General features: G+C 37.8%; 1 protein-coding gene across 6 annotated transcripts in view; it reads left to right on the top strand.

Moving 5' to 3' along the window:
• The window catches only part of WWOX (WW domain containing oxidoreductase), a 487,168-nt gene that overhangs the window by 270,465 nt on the left and 191,760 nt on the right, over positions 1-24,943 (top strand). Inside the window, exon 9 of one of the 6 annotated variants that reach the window (XM_069026699.1) lies at positions 18,291-18,317. The exons of the other annotated variants lie outside the window; for them this stretch is intronic. Within the exon in view, the coding sequence (XP_068882800.1) occupies positions 18,291-18,302 (12 nt within the window). The 3' untranslated portion in view covers positions 18,303-18,317. Of the gene's footprint in view, positions 1-18,290; positions 18,318-24,943 lie in introns of those variants that run through there. 6 annotated transcript variants of the gene reach the window in all.

Genomic DNA, 24,943 nt, shown 5'->3' with positions numbered 1-24,943 from the left:
TTTTTGTTATCCTTATCAATAAAACGATACTTAAGCCTTCGTGGCAATAACACGACGTGCAGAGCTTTTCATTCCCCTCTGTCTCCTGTTAGTGTTCCATATGGTAACATTTAAGTGTGTTTCTCAGGCAAAGGCTGTTGTTGCTCACCAGACTGGTCCCTTCAGGTGCTGGTCTCCATCTGTGGATTAATTCACTTCCATCATTCTTACCACTGATACTGGAAACAGCTGTTGCCTTTTCCTCAGTGGCACGGGGGTCAGGAGATGACCTTAATGAACGAGCCAGCAGGAACCTCCATCTACCAGTCTGTCTGTCTGCCTGGATAAACGGACCAATTCTTCCTCACCTTCTTTCATCTAGTTTTTAATGTCTTTTATCTTAATAATTTGCTTTTTTCTGCCCCCTATTTTAATGCTTTAATGCAAATAATAAATGAACACCACTAATGGAAAGTTGATGGTGTTTGTGACTATAAGTTAGTGATAATATTTGTGTTCAAACTCTCATCTTTAATTGTCATGTTTAAATTACTTTTTTTTTTTTTTTTGGTGAGCAGACATTGTGCAATCACACTTGGTCACTTAAGTTACAACTTCAGTTGTTTTGTAACAGAAAAAAAAATTCGAAGCAATCTTAAGCAAGAACATTTCACTTTAAAATAGATTTAAGATATTGTAGGATGGATTATATCCTTTTGTTGGTGCCCTACAAATTCTAAGGTCAAATATTGAATTTATCACTCTTTTCTTGCTTGGGAAAAAGTGCTGTGAAATGGAAATTCTGACTGTTTAAGGATCTGATCCTCCTTGTGCTTTATGGCATGAGAGGTTCATTCGTAACCTGCTCTCCTTGCCACAAGGAAGCCGTGGTCGTGATTTCTTGACAAATGCTGCAATATTCAACAGGATGTCAGAGTGTGAACTTAGTTTGTACCTGGGAAATGTTGGAGTATTCTCACTCAGTAAAGCTGTCTGTAAAACCTGACCTGAGAAAATGTCTCGGTGAATATTTGCAGAGACAGGCTATGGTATTCTGAAGAATTGAGTGTGAGGGGTTTGGTTATTTTTCACTTTGTTCTTGGTGCAGTTTAGCTAAAAAATTATTGGTAAGTAGTAAAATCAGAGGGTGCCCACCATCCAATGATATTCTGCTGTTGTCAGTCATTCTACTTAATTTCCTTTTAATCTGGAATAGTTCTAAAACCACTCAGACTTTGATGAGTTATTATACAGCACTGAAGCATGATGGAGGAACCTGGGGAGAAGAAGATCCAAAGTTGCACAAATTCAACTTGAAAATAGGATGGATTTTTAGAATAGGAGTATTTTACCTCTTGGAAAAAAATGTATTTGTGGCTATGTGTTACATTTTTCATTGCTTGAAACTTTAAATTAAGATTACATTTCTGTATGAAATGAAATAAAAAAGTCCCCATTAACAAGTAAAAAATCCTGAATTTTATGTAGGAATTATTGTATGAAATTCAGTGTGTATGGATGATTGTAGGTAGCTACCTTTTCTGAAAAACGGATCCATCATTAATTTAACTTCTTAGATTTTAAAATCTAAAGGTAAAGTAATATACATTTAATAGAGCATAGATTTCTGTCTCTCTCTCTTCTTCATCATTGCTGTCTTTTTTTCTTTTCTGGATAGCCCAGGCAAACAGCACACATCACTGACTGCAAGAGTGTTTTTAAACAGACTAATTGAAATTTAGATGTACTGAGATGTAGATTGCAATCCATAAAAAAATCAAATCCTAGTTCTTTGTTGATTCATGAACTGCATTTTTTTTCCCTTTAAAGGGGACTGCGCTTGCCTACCTGAGCTGTAGGTAAATAATGTAAGGGCAGTTAGCTGAGGGAGAAGGAGGGTGTGAAAACAGAGCCACAGAGCTGCTGCCTGTGATGGAACTGAAAAAAAAAAACAATTGAAAAATAAATTATGATTGAGATAGAGTGTTGTGTACAGATTTTGTAAGATTTACGGCACAAATAAAGTGCTTTCCTTATATTACAGCAACGTGATCACTTGTGAGTTTATTTGTACAATTAAAACACATTTTTAAGGGGGATATCCCTTCTGCAGCTCTGCACTGAATCCGGCACCATAAGCTTATCTTTATATAGATTGAGAGATATATATTTAAATTTCTATTCCTCTTAAGGGTAAATAAATATATTAAAATAAGCTATGGCTTGTATAGTACAGTATAACAATGATAAATGATGTTGTGTGTAATTTTTCTACTATTAACATAAAGTAATATAAACTGAAGGACACTAGTCTATTGAGAGAGTTAGTAGCTAATGTTCCATATCAGATGTGGACAATGTCAGGACTGAATACAGATTAGGCAGTGTCCTTTTCTCCCCAGGGGAATTAAACTTTGAGACACTACTGGCTGCCAATGGTTTTACTGCATTTTGTTGGTGCCTGTGGTGCCTTTCTTGGTCTATTAATTCAGAAGCTGTAAATGACAATGTGTGCAAAAAAAGCTTTTCCAGTGGGATGCATTTCATTTATGTATTCTTGTATCTACAATACCTTTTCAATCCGTTTTGTCACAATAACTCTTTAAAAAAATGGGTAGATTATCTGTGCTTTTGCATGAACCTTACCAGGATATTTTTTCCCTTTGTTTCTTTTTTTCTTACCCAGAGAAAACAAATTGATATGTTGGGGAGACAGAATAGCCTGGGAACTTTAAGTTTTGAAATGGGTTTTCCCTGCCTCTTCATTTTCATGATTAATTTAAAAATATGATGTTGTATTGTGAAACACCAAGGAAACTCTGAAAATATATACACACAACCTCAAATACACAGTGTGTTTAATTAGGAAATATTTGGTTTAAGCTCCACTAGGATTTAGTAAATTGTAGGTTTTCATGCATGTGTTTTAGTTATTGCATGTTTAAATGAATTTATAATCAATAATATGATGTGAGAACAAGATTTGGTTGTATGGGCTTTCTAATTGAAAACCATTTACTTTCTGAGAATATTATCTCTAACAGGCTAATGCAGGAGGCTGTCAGGCAGCTGTGGTGAAGGTGTGGGGGGTGTGTAGAAATTTGCACAGGTATTTGAAACAGGTTTGGAAATAGGTCTTGGGCAGCAAGAGCTGTAAGGTAATGAGATATCACATTTATTATATAAAAAGCACAAGGGTGAAATCAGTAAAGTCTGCACATGAAGTAGATTTTTAAAAGTTCTAAATTTCATTAAAACTAAAGTTGTCAATACAGCATGTTTGCAAAAAAATTCTTTTACAACACCATGTTTCCTTTTGCTTAGGAAAAAAAAATGATATCGCTGCCATTTCACAGTTAACAAGGGAATACTATTTTAAGTATTTATCACCTCCCCAATCCTAAGTTCCTATGAAGCAGAAACTGAGGTTTCTTCTATTGACGTGCACATTGTTATTCTTCGGGTGATCTTTGATATGATACGTTTGTCATGGTTCGTAAATTTTATTGTGACACTAAAAACAGAGTTAGAATATCCTCAATGCAATTATAAAAATGTATTAAAACTGAGAAGGATAAAAATATGGTGCAAGATGAGCTTTTAATGATTGTATAAATGTTCACTGTTCCATGGGAAAAAATGGAGCTTTTCAACATAGGCGTAACAGTGAAATGTGAAGTGCAGGGCCAAATTTTTTGCTCCTAGAATTATGTGGGTTTTCAGCATGGAAATGGTGTTTTAATTTCTGCTTGGAAAGCTGGAAATGTCAAGGCTTTGGGCAGAAGAAGAAAAGCTCATGCTCCCCCTTTGGTTTGTAATGATATGAGGATATATCCCCCTTTTCCCTGTTTGAGAGGCTGGAAGTCATCGGGAGTAATATGTTGCACTTTGTTTGTTCCTTAGGTTAGTGTAGGTGGGAAATAAATGTTACTGAGGAGTGCACCATCCAAATTAGTGTCCTTGGGAAGGTGCAGCAGTGGACAGACACTGCTGGAATGATTTGCTGCTCTGTGCTCTCTCTGCCAAATGGCGTGCACGAGTATCCGGAGCCTATTGACAGCACTCAGAGTGAGAGGAAGGGAAACTGGGAACAGGGCTGTGAAAAATTGAAATGCTTGGTCTGACCTGACTATGACAATTTTGGGAGGTGTTTTATGTGGTGATAGAATTGCAGAGGAGATCTACCCTCACTAATACATGGTGCAAGAGACTCTTCTATTATTCGTGATGACACACACAACGCTGTAGTACATTATTCATTCAAGGCCCTTTTTGAAAAGGTCTTATGTCCTATATAAAACAGGCTATTATGTGATGCATACGCAAAAGAGGATGGATGTGACATTCCTCTCAAACTGTACAAACCCTTTTATCTGGTACCACCAAATACATGTTAAGCATTATTTTTGCCAGTAAAAGAACTTGAATTTAAAGTTCAAAGTATGCTAAGCATGTGGTTTTTAAAAAGATGCTTGTTTTCAGAATGTAAGCGATTTATTGGGAACATATAGACTGAGATATTTGGAAAGATTTAGCAACATCATAAAATATTTTTCCTTCAGTTAAATTTTCATTTCCCTTGTTGCTATCCTTTTGAGTACCTTTTGCCATCGCTTCTCTATTTGCTGCTGCATATTCTATCCACTAGAGCTGTGTCTTGTGTAGCACTGTCTCCATAGTGAATCCTGGTGCTGGTGGTACAGAGTTCGCATTTATTTACGTTTAAACTTCAATTACCTCAATATAATGCTTGTCAATAATACAGAGGAGTTGAATATATTCCCAGTAAGTCATACTAGGTCATGTGATTTTCTACCCATTTATTACTGTCTTCATACAATTCTTCCTTGTGCTTTTGTGCAACATGGAATGACATGTGGAAAGTTTTCTTGTCCTCTTAATATTGTTTTCTTCTTAGAAGACATTTCAGTCTCTCCCTCTGAATATGGACAATACGTTATCTGGAAGTTCAGGTACTTAACTTTGCCTATTTTTCTTGGTACTTTACTCAAAAAGGGTGTGTAAATATTTTTTTCAAAACGTATGTGACTATAATTTCTATAATAGATAAAACCTACAAATTTTGTGATAGGTAAAAACTTTCCAGTAAAGGTAGTGAACATGTTTTATGTAATGTTAGAAGAGTGGAACATAGTAATGTTGATGTTAGATCAGAAGTTTATGTGATTTGGAGGTGTTTCTTAATAGGCATTAAACCAAATAACATCAATCCAAACAAAGCCTTGCATTTTTAATTGCTAACTTTTCCCCATTCCCTGTGTAAGTAGTGATGTATGAAAAAGTAGCATTAAAATATGACAGAAGCAGAGTTCTTTATGGGTATGTAACAAACATAAGAACAAAAGGAAGCTGTGTGAAGTGTGTGTAGATAAAATGTGGAGTATTTGTGGTAAAATCAAAACTGGGGAAAGGTTGAAGGAGCAGACATTGCAATGTGTAAAACCCTAAATGCCTGTTTAGTTCATCCAGAATAAGAATTAATAAATTACTGATACTTTTGATCTCATCCACTGTTCTTTGTTTCTTCTTGCATGCATTCTTTTCTGGGGCTACTCCTTCAGTTTTTAAAAAATCTTGGATTGTTTTTCTTCACCAGCCTAACCATGAAGTCTGACTTCTTAACAAGAACTCAATTGCAGGCTTCCAGGAAAGAGAAAGAATTGTAGTTATAAATACACAATTTTTCTGTTGAGAACTCATTTCTGGGTTTGGAAACCATAGTAATAGCTTTATTGCTTGGTTCTGAAAGAATAAGAGCAGTTAAATCAGTTTACAGCTGTAATTTTGAACCAGAGATCCAGTGATGATGGAGCAATAGGATTCACGATCTGTAAGAGCGTTAGTAGGGAACAAAAACGCCAATGAATTAAAATGTAAAGCAGAAAAATGAAGAAGTACATAGGAGAGGTTAGTGAAATATATCCAAGTGTACACTCGAAGGGACAGAACTGTGAAAATTTCTTCCCAAGCCCTGTAGCAGCGGGTGAAGTGTGACAGTCTCACAAACATCAGCATTGTGCCACCGAGGCAAAGAACCCCTCTTGTGCAGCCCATAAAACGGCCACGAAGGACTCACAAAATTATCAGTGACTCCTTATCAGTGCTAAGCACCCTTAGCCCCCAGTTTCCTCCTGACTTTAAGGTATTTAGCAAAGTATTAATCACTTTTCTGGAGCAGGACTTAAAACTTGAGCACTAAGTAGCTGCCAAATAAAGTTACTGCTGCATACTCTACTACCAGTCTCGTTGCACAGTTAATTGAGCTGCATTGCATTGATTTTTGAGCATTTATCTGTGTTGTCAAGGTATTTACATAAGTAATACAGACTATGCTAAAGGCTTAATGCAAAACTGCCAGAATTCTCAGCCCCTCCTCTATGTATTTTCTACTGAACGTGTTGCTCCCTCAATAATAAATTTCGAGGGCTGACAGTGTCTAAGTCTGCTGCTCCTTTGCCCTCAATTTCAGTGAGATGGGCCATTGAAAACTCATTACAAGCTGTTTAGACTCTGACTTTGACTTTTGCTCAGCAGTGAACAAAATTAACAGCTCTTGGAGGTAGCAAAAGAGGCACTGAGCCAAAAAAAAAAAAAAAAGATGAGAGAAGACATTCAATATTATCTCTATTAGTCATGCAAACAAGCTTAAATCCAAAGTACATGTGTTCTGCACATGGCTGTAATTGTGCAGCCTTTGGTGCTTTCATCCTTTCTCCCACCTTTTAATACTGTGCAAAGAGCTTCACCTACATGGCACACAGGCACTGTGGAATTTGCTTGCATGCCAAGCAGCAAGCCTCTGAGTGCAGCAGAATTGCTTCATAAATTTAACTATCACTTTCAAAATTCTTTTTTTGTTTCTAATTTAGTGCTTGATAGTTTTTTATGTGATAATTTTAAAACGCTGTTTATAGCAAAAGTTACCTTGATAGGTAGAATATTCAGGAAAAAAGGTCTGTGTATATCTATGTATCTATCTGTAAAAAGTCAATAATAAAATTGCTTTTAAAAGCAAGTTATTAATTTGCACTCAAAAGAAACCATTTGACTCTTTTCTGATGATGAAAATTAAATTCCTTTAGAATAAGAAGGACAGAAGTATTTATTATCTGCCTTATGTCAGTCCACTTATTTCTTATTTCTAAGCAAGTGACAGAGAATTATTTTGTATAGTATAGACTCTGGTGATGAATTTTAGGTCCTGATCACATTAATTACTAGACATTTATGGCATGTTATTCTAATAGAGTTGATATTTCCTCCTTTGTTTTTCTTTTTTTTAATGTTCTTATGTTCTTTTGTGAGAATTATGTTGGCAACCAAGTAACATTTGAAATAGATGCAGCAAAAACTTTAGGGAAGAAGTGAGTCAATTCAGGAGACAAAGTTCCTTTTAGCCAGTGCACTATGGTTCCAAGCTGATGAGCAGTTGAGAGAAAGGCATTATATATGCTAGAAAATAGTGAAAATTAATGGGTACTTTATGTACCACATTAAGCTTCACTCACATGCTACATTTGCTTTAAATACAGTTGCTTTCTGCTCCCAGTTTTCCAGGTTGTGCAACTAAAGTAAAACCTGACCAAGCACCTTTTTAGGGTGGTCAGAAAGTCAATTCTAAGAATGAGGTTGGAATTTGAAACCTTCAGAGCTTCCAGTTGTGTTATTCTGATCTTTAAACCACAGAAAATTTGACCTTCATATCAGATAAGGTTAAAAATAAAATAATGTTGGTTTTTTTTTTCTGTTTATCTGTCATTATTTCATTTGGTTTGGTGTTCTATTGCTGTATCCAGTGATAGCTGCACATACTTTAATTCCAGTGTAATCACAACTCCTGGCACCCATTATGATAGCACTGCTGGATTTTGTTATTTTGGGTTTTTTCCCCCTTTGCTTTTTGTTTTGTTTTTTAAATAGTAGTGATTACTTTATTTTGCTGGCCTTCCAGAAATGTACTCTGCATACTTGATCTTGCTTCCAAACTGCAGCATTTTTGTTCTGAGAAGTCCCTACCTCACAACCCTTTGCGTTACGCTTTACATCCATTAGTGCAGACAGTAAAAAGAGATACAGAAAAGGCTTCTGTGAAAAAGGTATTTTAAAGTAAAGCCTAAATATTTCAAGTATTATTATGATTTTAACAGTCTGTATTCATACATACAGATACAGTGTCTGTATTTTATACATCTTTTTCTTTACTTTGTTTTCTTTTTTCTGTGAATCGCAAGGTGTGGAACTGGTGAAGGTCAGGCAGGAAACAGATTAGCAGCATCTTGTACCACAATTTCACAATACTTAAAAGTGTTTACAGTGCCCACTGACACACAATGAATTTAAGACTGGCAGACTGAAGCAGAAATAAAACTATTCTTATTCTTCCAAACCTGAACAGGGGCCTCGGTGGTTTATGGTTGTTTTAAGGTCCATTAATCCTTGAATCATGAGGCCGTGTAAAAAGTGACAGCTTTAACATTCAGTCCCTGGGTTTATTTAAAATGTTTTTACTTCGACACTGTTTCTAATTAATAACAGTGACTATATGACCTGATTTAAATGTATCAAATACCAGGGATGTGGATTTACATTCCTTCCTAGGACATTTTATCATTTACGGCAGCAGTGTGCAGCCTGAATTGAACAGTGCCAACTCTTCCCAGGGAAGAGCTTACTCTAACAGAGAGAAAATCAGATACTGGGCTTTAGTGTCTTTTACTCCTTCTATTTATAGATTTATTTGGGGGTCTGTGTAGAAGGAATATGGCTTAGGAGCCTTATGACAGAGCAATAATAGAAGTGTGCGTGTGTTTGTGATATGTTCATGCTCAAGATTTCTTCCAGGGTTCTCCTTTCAAGCTCATCTCTAAAATGCAAGTCCCTGGAAGAAGACAGCTAGGAAAGCATTGTACAAAATAATACATGGAAAACTAAATTGAACTGACCGATTTTGCAGAACATGGCAAATGTGTTCTTGACTGCAAACTGATGGGAATGCTTTTGATAAAACTTTAGCAAAGGGGCATGTTATAACATCAGGATATACATTACTGGAATCTGCTGGCTTGTCTCTGACCCGTGGTCAGAATCAAGAGAACAATGTTGATAAAAGTTTTAGGCTTATCTAGTCATCATTATTTTTAAAAGTACCAGCTTATGTGATACAGTGAAAGGGGAGATATTTTTTGTGTACCAGAGTAATTCTCTCTATCAGTGTTCTGCTCCTAAACAGATGTTCACAGGGGCAGATATGTAGTCTTAACCAGAAAATATTTAAAAAATAATAATTTGAAAGCTCTAAACTAAGCAATGTTAAATTCACAGGAACAGAACTAATACTTGGCACTGAGTAGCTCCCAGTTCAACTTAAAGGTCTGGAGAAACCATTAAAAAAAGAAAATAAAAGAAGAAAAAAGCCATCTAATCTCAGCAGGCTGGAAGGCATCTGATATTTCAGTGTAACTACATTGTGATGTAGATTCCTGTGGCTGCAATAGTCTGTGTTAGGAGGGGCCACTGATCTGAGGCCCCCAACAAGGTCATTCCACTTTCTCTCAAACAGAGGACAAATGCAAGCAGCCCATATAAAAAGACTGTGGAATATAATCCTGCATTTGGGCACAGGAAGATTTTATGTGAGGCTTAGATTAGATAAGGCCACTCTACCTCTGAGGAATTTTGAGCAGATTTGGGTTTGTGGATGCCTTTCAAATAGTATGTAAATCTTGAGAGTTACTGAAGAAACGTGCTGTCCTCAGTGATGACTATATGTCTCCTCCTCATTCATACCCAGGCTGTGGTCTGCAATGTCCTTTCCCCCAGTATTTTTTTGCCTTACTGCTTACTCTTCTTGCTATTCAATTTAGGAACCTCTTAGCTGGCTGGGAGGCATAAGAGAAACTTTTAGGCCAATAGAATGTTTTGGTAGCTTATAGCTGTATTCTAAAATGAAAAAAACCCACCAGTTTTTTTGGTTTTTTAGTCCTCTTTTTAGGGCCCCAAATAAGCTGTAATAAATAAACAAACTGTTTACCATGTCAGTTAACAACACCAGTTACCAGAGGAATTGCTAAATTCCTCTTATCTGCTGATGTCCTTTGGCTTCTATATTTAGGCATGTGGAAAAACCCTTCTCATAGAACAGCTTGGTTTCAAAGATGACAAACAATAAATTTTTTCAGTAAGCAAGTTTCTCTGACATTACTGTCCTCTGGTGTTGTATGATTGAATTCCAGACATTAATTTCTATATAGTCCTTATATTCCTGTGTGTTCTGTGAAAATGTATTTCCTACAACTAAATTACTTAGTCACCTTTAGCCTCTACAGACTTGTTTGTATTAAGATATTCTGTTTGAGGAAATGGGAATGAGAAAAACAAGATCATGTGGGAGTGTCAAGTCGTCTATGCCACTGGGATGCCACAAACCTGGAAATTAAAGATTCTGTTGAGAAAAGAAGCTTGGAAACAAATAGAAATAGTTGGAAACAAATACAAATTATACTGGGGTGTGTGTGTATGAGTGGGTCTTAATATGATGACCTTTATGAAATTTCCATCTGAGATTTGGAATCTTTTTTTAATCATTGGGAGTTTATTTTTTCAATATAGTCAGTATAAAAGTTTGTTGAGATACCCTAAATTTTGCTTGGGAAATATAAAAAAAATAAAGACATCACCTGAAATGAATTTAAGACAAAGTTAAGAATAAAATCAGACAGGTTGGGTAAGTCATGATATGAAAGACTGAAATACCTCTAGTCTTGAAATGACAGCCAGTGTTGTACATGACCAAAGAGGCAATATTACACTTTGCAAAATGATGGTTTTGCTTTGACTGGGGATGTCATTCTGTGCAAGCACCTGGCTGCTGCAAGAGGGGACACTCTGCTGGATCCTTATTACGGTGTATATAGTCTCTTTCCACCATTGAGAATGGCGTAACATCTGTATCATGTGGGCCTAAATGAGGCCATGGCACAGTTTTCATCAAACATTACATATATTGTAAGCTAAAGAAAGAAAAGCACGGGATATAATTGGCATTTTTCTGCAGAGCAACTGACAGTGCTTTACAGCTTATTTTCAGCAAGTGTTATGCGGATACCTTTGTTTCTGGGAAGTGACAGTACCTCATAAAGGAGGACAGTGTAAAGTAGATTAGCTTTTCTAGCAGGAGTAATGCCACAATGACATTCTCTTGGACACTTTTTGTAGTTTGCAGGAAAACCTGGGTCCATTTTTTTTAAGATAAATTACAGCACATGAACAAAAAAAGACAAGTACTCTGTCATCTTGGCATAATGCTGGGCATTTGTGACTATCCGTGCGTTCTGCCTACACCGTGCTGTACATTTACACCAAGAAGAAATATTAGTGGTCTATACTGCTGCACCTTGTTCAGAATACCATAGTTAATGTGGTGTCCATTAAAGTGTCTTTATTTTCAGTGGCTTTATAACTCTGATAAAAAGTCTTTGTAAGCTTTAACAGGATAGCAGATCAGCCTAGCAGAGATTTATTTTACAAAAGCTTTGAAATCAAATTTCAGCTTAAAAACTAAATATTTTTTTGTTACTGGGATAAAACATTTACACAAATTTTAGCATGTATGTGTTACTGACTCTTGCATACCTACAGAAACTTTTTGTTAATTGTGGGAGGAAAACTAATCCAGAATCCAAAAGTTGTTTTTTCTCCATAAACCTTGACTGCATGACACATTTTTAACTTTCCACATGCTCATGATATTTACTTGGAAGCCAGCTATATGTTGTACTCCAGGCACTAAAAAGTTCTTGCAAATATCATAATTTCAGACAGGGATTTCTCTATTCATTTTTCATGTTTTCCTAAAGAGTTGTAGGACACTCCTTCACTTTGTAGCCAGGTGAGCCTTCATGGTCATGACAGCTGCTACAGCCTCTGCCATTGAAACATGGGGTCGATTTATTGGTGTCAAATGGCCCAGCCCTACTGAATTCACTGAGACCTCACAATCTCACAGTGATACTGAATTTGGACTGGGATTGGAAGGGAGGGGGGGGGAATTAATTTTTCTGTCTCTGATTTCTGCAGCTTTGCTGTAAAATCTCTATACAGGACTGCTGCTATGTTGTGTTAGGGTAACTTCCAGTAAGGCTTAAATCAACAGCAGATTGTTTAGTTTTTCCCATTCCCAGGGCTTCCATTCCTTCCTGATTTGCCCTTTTTCCCTTGACTTTTAAGAAGAGACACTCCTCCTGCTTTTGTCCCATTTTTCACCTCCAGGAGGTGGTAATTCTATTGCTCAAATGGATTCCTGCTGGTTGCCAACACAACCATGTAATTCTGAGGGGAGAAAAATGCCTTATCTGCAGTTTTGATTTAAAGCAATTTCTTGAAAACATAATAAAGTTTCTCACCAATGGCATTAAAGTTAATAATCCTTAATGTTGAAAAGTGGTGGTTAAAAGAAATGAACGAGCACTTGAAGGTTGCACTCTTTTATTTTAGCAGATAGGGACTCACTTTGGGTTAGATTATAGCTGTACCTGGTGCTGACATGAAGGAGGCAAAGGGAGAGAAGAGTTTCTGGGCCAGTCTTGGTACCCTTCTGAACTGTGTCCCATAGCTCAGGTGAAGGCAAGGTGGTGCCCAGGGAAATCCTGTCAGGACTTTTGGTCCCAGAAGGAGACAGTACAAAGAATGAGAGGAAGAAAAGAGATGTCTGGCCTCTCTCCTCCACAGCTTTAATCAGCAGTGGAAAGCACAGAGAGCTGCAACCTCCCTGAAGTGCTGGAGCTCTCTGAGCTCCTCCCAGCACAACTGGACACTTCTGGGCTTTTGCTTAATTACTATTCCATCTAATTTTTTAGTTCTGCCTTTTGCATGAAAGAGCATATGACCTAGATTCAGTCACTGGAAATTACCTCTCTCCATGTCCTTGATAAGTGTTAAAGTGAGACTTCATTTGACTAAGGAAGGGTATTTTGTTCTTCAATATTTATGTCAGAGTGTCTGAATTTATGCGAAATGTGTATCTTCTTTAGCTTTTATTATTGTCCTTAATGTATTTTCTTAAAAATGCAAGTGCAACTGGCTTCTTTTACTTTAAAGGTTTCTGTTATATATGTGTATATATATATGATCTTCAAATTCCTGTTTAAATGTCTTCTTTCTAAGCTATGTGAACTTAGGTCCCATAAGCTCACACTTTTTAGTCCATGAATCAGCTTCTTTGCTTTTCCTAATGCCTTTTCAAGTGCTATATTAATATCATTTTATAAGGTGGTGACACAATATTCTGGCTGGGCTTTGCTGGAGAATTAAATAATCCTGTTCTAACTTCACTGAACATGCATTCCCATTCTAAGCAACTGTGGGTGTAAGCATGTAAAATGGAAGACGTGTTGGCTTTCACTGTTTTCCCTTGTCACTTCACCTTTTGTTTTTAAGCAATGAGTTCACCACTATCCCAAGGTCCTTTTTGAATTCCTTCTGATCTAAATCCATCAGATTTATCTGGTATTTGTTTACTTCTGGCCAATGTGTAGTAGTTTACATGTGTTAACATTAATTCCATGTGTTGTGTCAGCAAAGTCAGGGAGGAGGCCCAAACCCTAGTGTTGGGTTTGGGTTGGTTTGGTTGTTTCTTCTCTTTTTTTCTTGCCTCCTCCACGTTTGACTCTCCCTGCAGTTTTGCAAGGTCAGCAAGTACTGCCTGTTTACAGTTGCTGTTTCTGACTGGGTCATTTGTCTGGATTAGTTACTGCAGAGGTCTGGAGTGCAGCCTTTGGGGAACAGCACTTCCTAGAACCCTGTAAGCACTGCTTGTTCCATCTGTGTCAGGGTTGTGTGCATCCCCAAGTGTGCATCCCCGTCCCATCCCTAATCCCAAAGCCTGGGTCAGCTCCGGGCTCACCTGCTGCTGGACCTGCTTCAGTCACTGTTGATACAAGAAGCTTTGGGCTTAGTGCTCTCATTTTAAAGGACTGCTTGATATGTTTGGTCAAGGCAAAAATCCTTCTTTTGGGAAGAAATTGAATAGGATATTTTAAGAATACACATTTGCACTAATAACCTTGAAGACTGCAACACTGGGAGCTGCCACTAATCTGAGCGATGTGTTGAAAGCAGTGAGCTCTCTTGGGAGAGTCTGCAGGTGTGTGCAGCGCTCTGGATGCACTCTTTCATGCAGGAATATATCCACAAAAACCATTTCCCTGCAAATTTATAGTGAGACAAAACTCCATCACTTGAGACTTCAACAAAAAGTGTTCTGATATTCTGAGAAAATGATTCATTTGTGGAACAGTCAATTTTGGCATCAACCTCACAAAAGTATTGGTCAGGCTGAGTTGGTTGGAGTCTTGCATATCTTAAATTCCTGCTAGTTGCTGTCTACCAGATTATTACTGCATTAATTCTCATACTGGCTGTCTGTAAAGAGAATAGAGATTATTTTAGATGTTATGAATTAAGGCTTAAGTTGACAGATTTAACAGCTATTTATCTCTAGGGAAAGTGGTCTTTCTAACTTTTTGAGTTAGCAAGTGCTCCCTGCTGATATCCATTGCTCTTTTACATGTGTGCCAGGCCCCCTGGAAGTAATTAGCAGCAGGATAAATACCTGGAAGATTATAAGGTTTACATTTTACTAAACATTTTTGAATATCAAAACCTTCCTTGTCAGGAAAGCACTTCTGATAGTGAGCATACATCCTCTAATAATGACACAAATCATATTACTCTCATCCATTTATCAGCATTCATAACATTTTGCTCCTGCAAAATTATTCTGTGGTTTATTTTTAAAAGTAATAATCTGAAGGATGCAGCAGTACTTAACACAGTAGAGATAAGATGAGACAAAATTAGTGAACAATTAATGTAAAAGGTTTTATTAGTTCTTCACTTGAATTTCTGTAAAAAGTCTGGAAAGTATTCATTTGTTACAGTCTACTTTGCATAAAGTGCAGCTTTAATCTGTGCCTCTGTATTCTGAGCAATGCTGCTGTTGAAGAGGCAGATGGGCGAGTTTCTTGAGATTGAGATTTACCATGTTGGTCCTCACAAACTTAAACAGAAATAGACTTTTATGTGAATTTACAGTAACCCACCCCACGTTTGTTACTCTTTCAGGCTCTCCTTATATTGCCAGACCCTCTGGAAGGTCCTGGTGATTGTCTTAAAGCCATTTCTGTTCTTTCTGCAGACGTTTGAAGGCACAGGTACCAGTGAGGATGATGGGCTTGTTAGGTGTAGGAGAGGAGCAGAGTTTTACTGTTGTATGGAATCATATAAGAAACAGCAAACATGAAAAATACAATTTGTGTTTACGTCATAGCAGTTAGTGTACACAAAGCTGTGAGAATCCCAAAAGACTGCTGCAAGAGTTTCTAAATCTTAGGAAAACAAAAGCATCTTTCAGCCCTCAGGAGGATTTTTTTCATATCCTACTTTCTTTTTTTCACATCCTATGAAATGCAACACCACATATAGGAGTGTGGGGCATAAGTAAACACCCTGTATGATTTGCCTCCTGCTGGAATCTGTTTGGTCTCTGTGACGTGCATCCCTTACTTTAAATAATACTTCCTAGGACTGCTTGCTGGGATGGATGGAGTTCTTCTCAGGCAATCTGTTGATTCAATTCAACATCCTCTTACTTATATTTTATCTTACATTATTTTATTTATTTTATTTGTTTTCCTTGTTGCTTAGAAAGAAATTTCTGTAAAAGTGAATCCATGCATTCTTCTCTTGGGCATTTGTCTTGTCCTGCCTGAAATGTAGTTCAGAGTTTATTAAACAAGCCAGAAAATTGCATGCTATCTCAAGAATGTGACTATTTGCTGTTCTCCCTGAGATATGCCACATGCTTAGTTCTGTTGTTTCAGTAGAGGAAAGGTCTGCTGTTAGTGACTGCATTAATGTTATCACCTAATTTCTATTGGGTGATTCTCTTGTCAGAACTATGAATGCATGTTGTGTTTGGTCAGTGCATAATATTCTTGGTGGCGGAGGAAAATCTATAGACCCATATGAAAAGAATGTATTATTTCTAATGTAGAAGTCCACGTTTTGGGGTTGCCAATGGGACCTGGAACACAAAACATGCCATGGTTTTCCAGGGTTTCACAACAGCAGGGTGAGTTCTGCATCTGCTTAATTTGCTCAGTTACAATGCACGAGACAAACCCAATACAGAAGTCATGAGACAGTGCAGTTGAATGTAATACCAAAAGGACTATTTTCAAAATAGTTCTGGTCATCGAACAGGAAAACATTTAAAATGTATTTGCCTGTTACTAATCACAAGGCAGATGCTGAAGCACACATTTTATAGAAGAGCCTAATGTTGACGTAACATTGACATCTGGTCTTTTCTCACACAAATCCAGAAAATATGTACATGATTATACACATATACACAATATTTTGCATAGGGAAATACATTTAATACATATACAAATATGTAATTAAGGTGTGTGCTGTACCTGGAAGTATACAGAGATTCTTGTTGCCTAAATTACATGTTTTTCCTACTGGTTTGCTTTAACTGTGCTGTGTTTCTGTACCTCCTGGGCTTGAGTCAGGGTTTATGTCAGGTGTCTTTTCAGCAGCATTTGGGGGCAGATCTGTGGCAGGGATAAGAAAGTGGAAAATGAGATCTTACAAAGAAAGTCATTAGCATTGCTATTTTCAAAATAACAGCAGAAAAGTGGGAGTAATACTGGGATATTTAGAAAGATTTTCACCTTGAAGGTGTTTCTGGGTTTGGTTTGTGTCTTATATGCAGTGTGAAAATGTTTATCTAGTTTAAAATAGAAAAGAAAAAAATTATCTTTGTTTACAAACTGGCCTTTTCTGTGCTGTGTGGAATGTGTTAATATTTGCAACAGTTGTAAGAGTGTTTTAGTAAAACCATTATGAACTACTGTGAGGAATAGAATCCCCCATTATGTCACTGATAAAAGGGAAACAATTGAATATGACCCAAGGGTGGATTATTGTCACCAAGCAATGTAACAGAATGTGCATTACAGTTAGAGTAATTGCACAGATAACTGATTTCCGTCCCTTTAAATTAAAATTGCACTATGAAGCTACATTATCTAATTTTGCTTACCAAGACATTTAGGAACTGTTTTCAAAGTAGAGCAGACTCAAAGTAATGTGAAGCAATAGAGAAAAAAAAAAAGTCCTTGCATAAATTATTTTCTGTGAGCAACTAAAAGTTCTGGACTGAAGAATTCTGGCAAACTAGAACAAACTTTGCACAGGAGGCAAGTAAGCATTCATTGTCCCAAGATCCAAACACAATTATATGAAACTGCAGAAGTCAAATTGGTTACAATTTTTTTCAACATTTAATGAATGTAACGAAGAAAAGAAATGATATAAAAATGGTTTCTTTAGATTCCTTACTTTTATTTGGGAAAATTTTGTTTTACTCTGGATAGAGGAAAACTCAGGGGACAACAGATTCAAAGCCTTCTGCAGTGCTTATGCAGAAAGTCTCCAGTTAAGATAGTAGCAAGCCAAGACTCATTAATTAATCTTATTCCTATATTTTTTCTTGTGAGTTTATAGTCTCTATCTCCTCCTAGATAGTTACACTTTGCCCAAACATTTGTGTGTTTTAAAAGCCAGTATCATCTTAAAATACCAACTACCATAGAACTGAAAAGCTACCAGAATATTTTGGCTCCTTTTTCCAAGTTGGGAAACACATAAGACACAAAACAAAATAGATACAGAACTTGGCTGAAGTTTACTTGAATTTTGCCAATGAAAGCTTGCAAAATACAGCCAACTTGGCTATTAGAAAGATCCCTTGAGCCAGCACTAATTATGTCAACAAGTAGTTTGTGTTCAGTCCTCACGGAGTCCTGCACTTTTATAGGATAGGGGGATGAATGTCATATATATGTAGGGAGCTGAGCAGCTGCTTCATTTACCATTACTCCATTTAAGGGTGTGCTAACCTTGCAACAACCTAGTGACATCATCATTTTTCACCTTATTCCTTTCTCATGGGGTACGTCTTCACAATAAGCCCGAGGTGAAAAGGTTTCCTCGGCAGGCAGGCAGCCTGCATGACAAATGTGCTGAGGAGTCAAAGAAAATTTTAACCTGCCCTACCTAGCCATAGTCACTTTTTGCACCTAGGAGCAAAGTGATAAATGTTTTTCTTCAGAAGCAGGGAGGGGTGTAAGGGAGAAGGCATGGGAAAAGAAAAAGTAGGATATGCTGCATGTGATACTGTGCTAAATGGATCTGCATACCTGTTTTTCTTTTCTCCTCAGGTAAGCAAGTAGAGAGCCTGACCCCTTACATCTTGATTACGGGGTTCAGACAAGGGGATGGTCTTTGTCTGAAAAATCTGAGCAGTATTTCTGTGTTGAACAGGTCTGTGTTACACTCACCTTGGTGAACTGGGATTTGGGCTGTATTTTTGCTCCCTGTGTATCGTGTCCTAATCATTTAGAAAACATTTTCACACAGAACTAAGAAGTCACTGTAATTTTTATGAAGATTCCCTCTCACTCCAGCTTAATGCCTGATTTTCCATAGATGATTTCAAATCTCGTAATGCACTCTGTTCTGTTGTGTCCTAAAGTCAGGTGAAAGTAAAGCTTATCAAGATTTGCAGTTGCTCATCTGCAAAATGCTTTTCTTAACAACAGTGATTTTAAAATAGGATGTAAAATTAACTTTGAGGACAGTGTAGACATATCTATATAATTTCTGTAGCTATTTCTAGTTACCAAATAAGTAAAGATATGATCCAAGAGTTTATAAAGCATTTTTCCATTGTGAACTCAGGGATGACAGGCTGGTGGCAAAGCAGTGAAAGATGAAATCTTCATCTCGCACTGTTGCGAATCTTGCCAGAGCTCCTCAGATGAACCAGGTTTACTGCTGGGAGTTGTGTCTGTGCAATGATTGTGGGGGCGATCCCTCAGCTGGGGAGGGTGCCTGACCCCCTGCCTTTTCCCCAGAGCAGGGCCCTGTCCTGATGGGAAGGGGCACTGTGGTGTCCCCATGGCTCCAGCAGTCGTGAGTGATGTGCTCATCCCACGGCCGGGCCAGGGAGCTGATTCCTCTGTGATCCCTGCACCATGATCTCCCAGCACGAGGGAGAGCTGACAGAGTAAGCAGGGTGATTTAAACCTGAGAAAAAGCAGATGAACGGAACAGATTTAGGATTAGGATATCAGGATGAATCTCCAGGAGAAGTGTCAGGGTCAGGGAGCGGGTGACGTGAAGCTACACCGACAGGTCCTGGCACACAGCTCTGCGCTCCCTGTGCCTCCCTCATTTGTAAAGTTTTGTGGACATGTAATGTGCATAAAGTGTGTGTATTTGTGCCTGCATAGCAGGTCTGTGCAGCCTGCCCTGTAGAAGCTACCAAAGAGCCAGATGGGGACAGATCTTCAACACTGTATCGTTTGTTATGCACTGTATCGAAGACTTTTCAGATACTTTAATTGTCACATTAAAATTTTTAGATGCAAAAACATCTTGATTGAGCAAAAAGGCTTTTAGCTAATTTAAGTTGGAATAAAAGTGAGTGTTTCAAAGCTGTATGGTGGGAATAGCTCATAAATGAGGCATTTTTCCCCTTAGGGATATAATCAGAATGCAGAAAAATCCCTGTAGGAAAGACCTTCATAAATTAGGAAAAAAAAATTGCTAAACAGAAGCATCATATTGTCAGATTTTAATCTGGAGGTATGCTAAAAGAACCATGGCCTTGTTTGTAAAGTTGTGAATAAATCTGTTAAAAATAATTGAATTTATATTTAACTTGAAAAACAGGGTAAGATCTTTTATTCCACACTTATAAGTTTGAATACACCTTCAGCTGCTCTTAGTTATCTCAAATTAAATCTTAAATTGAGCTTGTGGTTCTGTGAATTAATACTCTGGCCTTTCAGCTCTTCTGCTGAGGTCATTCAAATCTAATGGTAGAAATGGTCACAGGGTCAAGTCTGGGTATGCAGAGTATAGAAATGGTTTAATGATGCCAGCAGATGTTTGCATTCTGCATGTTGGAGTTGTAATGCACTGGTGGGCTCTGTGAAGGCACTCGATTATCACGTTATTATATCTTCATTCTATCTGTATTGTGAGGTAGGGAATAAGAATGCATTAAAATAAGGTGACAGTTCTGCCTTCAACCAACAAAAATAAGCAAAATCAGAGTTAATTTTCTCCCTACGCCCTTCTTAACTGTCCCTATTGTGCTTAGTCATTGTCAGGGCCCTGGGAGGTTGCATAAACTTAAATAAATAGGCTGCAGTTGGCTAGGAAAATTGAGACACATAAGAATGACTTTGAAGTGCTTTGGGTTTACCCATTTTAAGTCAGAACTTAAGTATTACATGTATAGACTTCAGTTCTCTATTAATGTCATAATTCGTAAACGGTTGAAAATATCCATGAATATGAAAATATTAATAACCAAGGAGCCAATAAAGAATTATGAAGTGCCAAGCAGGTTCTGTCATATGGACTCAAAGCTGCTCATATAAATAAGTGCAGATTTTGTATAAATATATTAGGAGGACATGCATTACACAGTAGCCAGTTTAAATAATTTTTTGATTATAGAGATATTAAAAATCAAGGAAATGGACAGAATTGCAAGCTGCACTGTTTGGAGCTTCTAAATACAGACTTGCATTCTTAATGCTTTTTTTATTCTTTTTTGTTTAAATTTGATCTCTATTCCACCTCCTTCTAAAACACATTGTTCCAAAAGGGCTGGTGTTTTTTCACTCAGAAACACAACATAGCCAACATCAGTAAACAGAAAGGATTCCAGGACAGTTCCATTCCAGGAGTTCATGTTAATTACATCTTGCAAAGCTATATTCCTAGCCTAGAAGTTACGTATGAAGTTTTGTCCTTTCAGTTGTAGCAATTTAAAAAATAATTTGATAGTATTTTTAAAAGCAAATAAGTGAAACATGACCAAATGCTGACCAGCCTTTTGTTTGGCCGTTCTGTGTAACACCAGGATGGGATATTTACTGCTGTTGTGAGCTTTATTTGTCATCTCTCCTAGTTCCTCACTGCCACCTTTCTCCTTGGTGTGCACAGATAATTACAGCCAGCCATGGTGATTGTCATTAAGGCTATAGCAATAACAACTCTTCACAAATACTCTGTGATTCGAACCTACTCCATCATAAGTTTATCCAGTAATAATGCATTTGGTGGTCTCGGAGGGGGGTGAATATATGGCAGTGCATAGCTGTAAATTGTAATAACTCCTTAAGTCAACAAGGACTCAGTGTCCTGTCAGGTGGAGCACACATTCCATGTGATATGTATTTCAAAGGCTGCTTCCAAACTATCTGTCCTTCCTCCAAAGGTCTGTGCACAGCAGTGTTACCCAGGCTTGCTGCAGAGGGCACAGCCTGTGTGCTGCCTGTTTGCTGTTTGGAGCTAACAGAGCGTAGGAAAGGGGAATGAGCTGCTGCCCTCTGGGTCTTCCATCACTATCATTGCAAATAAATAAATAACCTAAATTCTGATTCCGGAGCCAAAAGCTACCTTCAGGTTCACCTCTGCAGTCTTGTTGAGAACAATGTATGAACCAGCAGAGCGCCCTGTGCTGACTTTTAATTCCCCAGTGCATTTCCTGTGCTGCCACATGTGCTTGTGCAGTGTCTGTGGAGCGGGAGGGGAAGAGGGAGCATCTTTTTCCCTCTAAAAGTCATTGGCAAAACCTGCACGAGAAGTGGAGCAGTGCAAGCATGAAAAGATCACTCGGGAGGAAGCTGCACTCGAGCCTGCTGGATTGTTATGTTCTGCATTAGTGTGGAGGGCTGTGGTGAAGTGTGATAAATTTGGTTCTTCTGCACTGTATTATCACTTTGTTGCTTAAGTGGCCTTGTGAAAAAAGGCGACAGCAGTACATAACTGACGGCACGATTTAAGTCCATCGACAGCACGTTTTTTCTAATGTGAAATCTTGTTACCATTTGTCAGCTTGGAGATGTATTTTGACAATCAAGAGATATTGTGCAGGTGGTTGAAATAATTTTGATGTGTTGATTTTTTTTTTTTTTCCCAATGCATGCTGATTAATCCTAGGTCGTATATCACACCAAATTGGAAAACACAGCTTACCTGTGTGATGAATGTGCTTAGAAAGGTTTAAAGTTTTGCTTGCTGTAACATCAGTGCCCTTGAAGGCTGAGGGCTGACTGATCCAGGATTGAGAATACAAGCCTCTCTTCCTTCCAAATGCCCCCTCCCTCCTGCCCTGCTCCCCCTTGAGAGGCTGAATCCCATGATGCACCAAAGGCTAAATCTGTGTTAATCCAAAAGACCAACAGGAATTAGATAATTTTTCATTGCAAACTTTTCTGTTGGTGGACTCTGAGGGTGGCCACCTGTGCTGGTGGGAAAAGGCAGGAAGGCGGCGATGAGCCAATGGAGGATGTCCATTTTTCATGAGAAGTGGACGGGGGTGGCCTTACTCTTTATGCAGATTAAGCTGTACCTGTAGCCTCAGTAGGAACATCTTCAGACCCTGCAGAAGTGACTCAAGTGAAACACAATTATGCCTTAAGTCCCAGACTAATATCACATAGAAATTTTACATCCATTTCACCCATGGACTTAGTTGTCCAGATTTTTTCATGTCTTTGTGCAGGGAAATGTGTTGGTGCTCACAGATTTATTGGCACTGTCATTATCATAAAATTCTAAATGAAAGTTTCCCTTTCTGCCCCCCCAGACTGTGTGCAGAGGAATCCCAAGCAGCGATCCTGGGCATTATAAGCAAGGAGGAGGGGTGACTGGAACAAAGGCATCATGTTGTACAGGCTAGTTTTTATCTTCAGTCAGCTGGATTGAAAATAAAGAGATAAATATGCATTGCCAAAAAATGGATTATTCTTTTCTTTTCCTTTAAAGACTGTGGGGTCTCTCCCTTGTTTTACAAGACCTACAAGGTCACCAAATTAAACCTTTATACAATCCAAAAATTGAATCTTAGTACATCCATTTTCCTAACACAATTTCTGCAGTACCTATTGGTGCTGACAGTTTTGGTCACATATCTCTATTGTGCTGTTCAGTTTTATTTGACAGTGCAGGATGGCATCAGCATGTATTGGAGGTAACATCTGAGCTGTGCTGGTCTCTTGGGGCTGCTGTACTACTTTACCTCCTTGCCATCATAAATGGATGTTTCTGTCATTCCCTAAGATTTCCTCCTGGGTTAGGCATCTTTCTTTAATTATTAATCAAAAGCAATGTAACAATCATTGCAAACAAATGTATCACTATACTGAAGCAAGTATGTTAGATGGGATGTTAGTACTATTAGTGGAACAGGATTTGGATGTAAAGGTTGTGATCTTGTCTTTTGCACATCTGCTTGATACATAAATTATTATGCTCATCTGAGTATTGTGTTTCCCTGCTGCAAAAAGAGAAAAATGCAGTAGGCTGGCTTTTTCTGCAGCCTGCAAACTGAACAAAGGCCAAGTGACTTATGCAAAGCCATTCCTGAAATCTGTGACATAGCTGGGACAAAAATGTCCCGAGTTTGAATGCAACCATATGCTTACCACAGGGAAAAAAGAGAGCATGGCTACAGATAGGCAAAATCCCATTGCTTTTGTTTGAGACTGGTTTCTGAACTTCTATTGTCTGTGGAGCTGAGACTAGTTGATGAACTTCGTGTCCAGAGTTTTCACAAATGTTTCACTTGCAACAGTCAGGCTTTCAGAAGGAAATCTACGTTTGATATTTCTTTTTTTCTAGGCATTAATCAGTGTGTCACTGCTTGGTTCCCAGTTTGCATTCACTCACATAGGTCTCACTTTAGACATGGGATCCTTGGCAGTACCTGGGGAGTGTCTGCTGTGGATTAAATACCTCTTGCTAGAGGCTGCACAACTTCCCATTGCCTCCCTTTCCTGCACACCCAGTTCAGCCAGAGGAGATGGGGTTTCATCACTAAAAACTGCTACTCATTGTCTCAGAAATAGAATATCAATATAAAAGATTTGCACAGAAACAAAGCAAAGGGTTCATTCTGTTTCCATTCACAGCATCAGCTTAATCCTGCTGCTGAATACGCAGATGTACAAAGCTGGGGCTCTACCTAATAAAATACGTGTGATCAAATCTGAACTGCTTGTCTCCTTGAGACATTCATTTAATACATAAATTTAATATACTTTTCTTTGATAAAACTCTTATTAGGTGTTGAAGACATTGCCATCTTAAATATCAGACTAAGGATATTTATTGACTCCTGCAAATCAGTCGTTCTATTGAAGATATTAAGCTCCTAAATAAATTACCCATATTTCATTGTGTGCAGTATATAAGGGTACATTACATTGCATTGTAGTGTTTAATTTTTTTATTCTCGAATTTCTTACAGGTATCAGTCTTAATTCAAGTGAAGTCAGGCAGTCTATTTTAATATTAGCATAACTATAAAAACTGCCAAAAGGGACTGCCAGCTTAGGAACATTCATTTCCATTTCTGTTCACTCAAATTTTCAGAAATGTTCCATCTCCTACAACAAGCCTCTTGCTATTATAATAATAATATAAATATCTGCATTTATTAAAAAATACAGTTGTGCAGCCCAGAGTCACCCTTGTAGGGGCACTGAATATAAGTCCTTCTTGCTGGAAAATAAAAATGTTCTCATTCTCCTGTTTGGAGATTTTGGCTTTATAAGAAGCAGAGGGCAAACTTTCCAAAGCAGCTGAAAACTGCTGTATACTCCACTTATAATGAAACTTGACTGAATTCTTGCTTAGGCTGATTCGAAAAATGCACACTGAAATGTGAGAATGATATCAAACTCTGGCTTTCTACTCCTAGAAAAAAGAAGTCAAAACAGTGAGCTGCATTGTTTTAATGAAACTATTTTAATCTACCTGTCTTGAAAACATTTTCTTCCTTAAATCC

The sequence above is a fragment of the Aphelocoma coerulescens genome, chromosome 11 (genome assembly GCF_041296385.1).
Source record: "Aphelocoma coerulescens isolate FSJ_1873_10779 chromosome 11, UR_Acoe_1.0, whole genome shotgun sequence".
NCBI lineage: Eukaryota > Metazoa > Chordata > Aves > Passeriformes > Corvidae > Aphelocoma > Aphelocoma coerulescens.
This window is presented reverse-complemented; position numbering and strand designations above follow the sequence as displayed.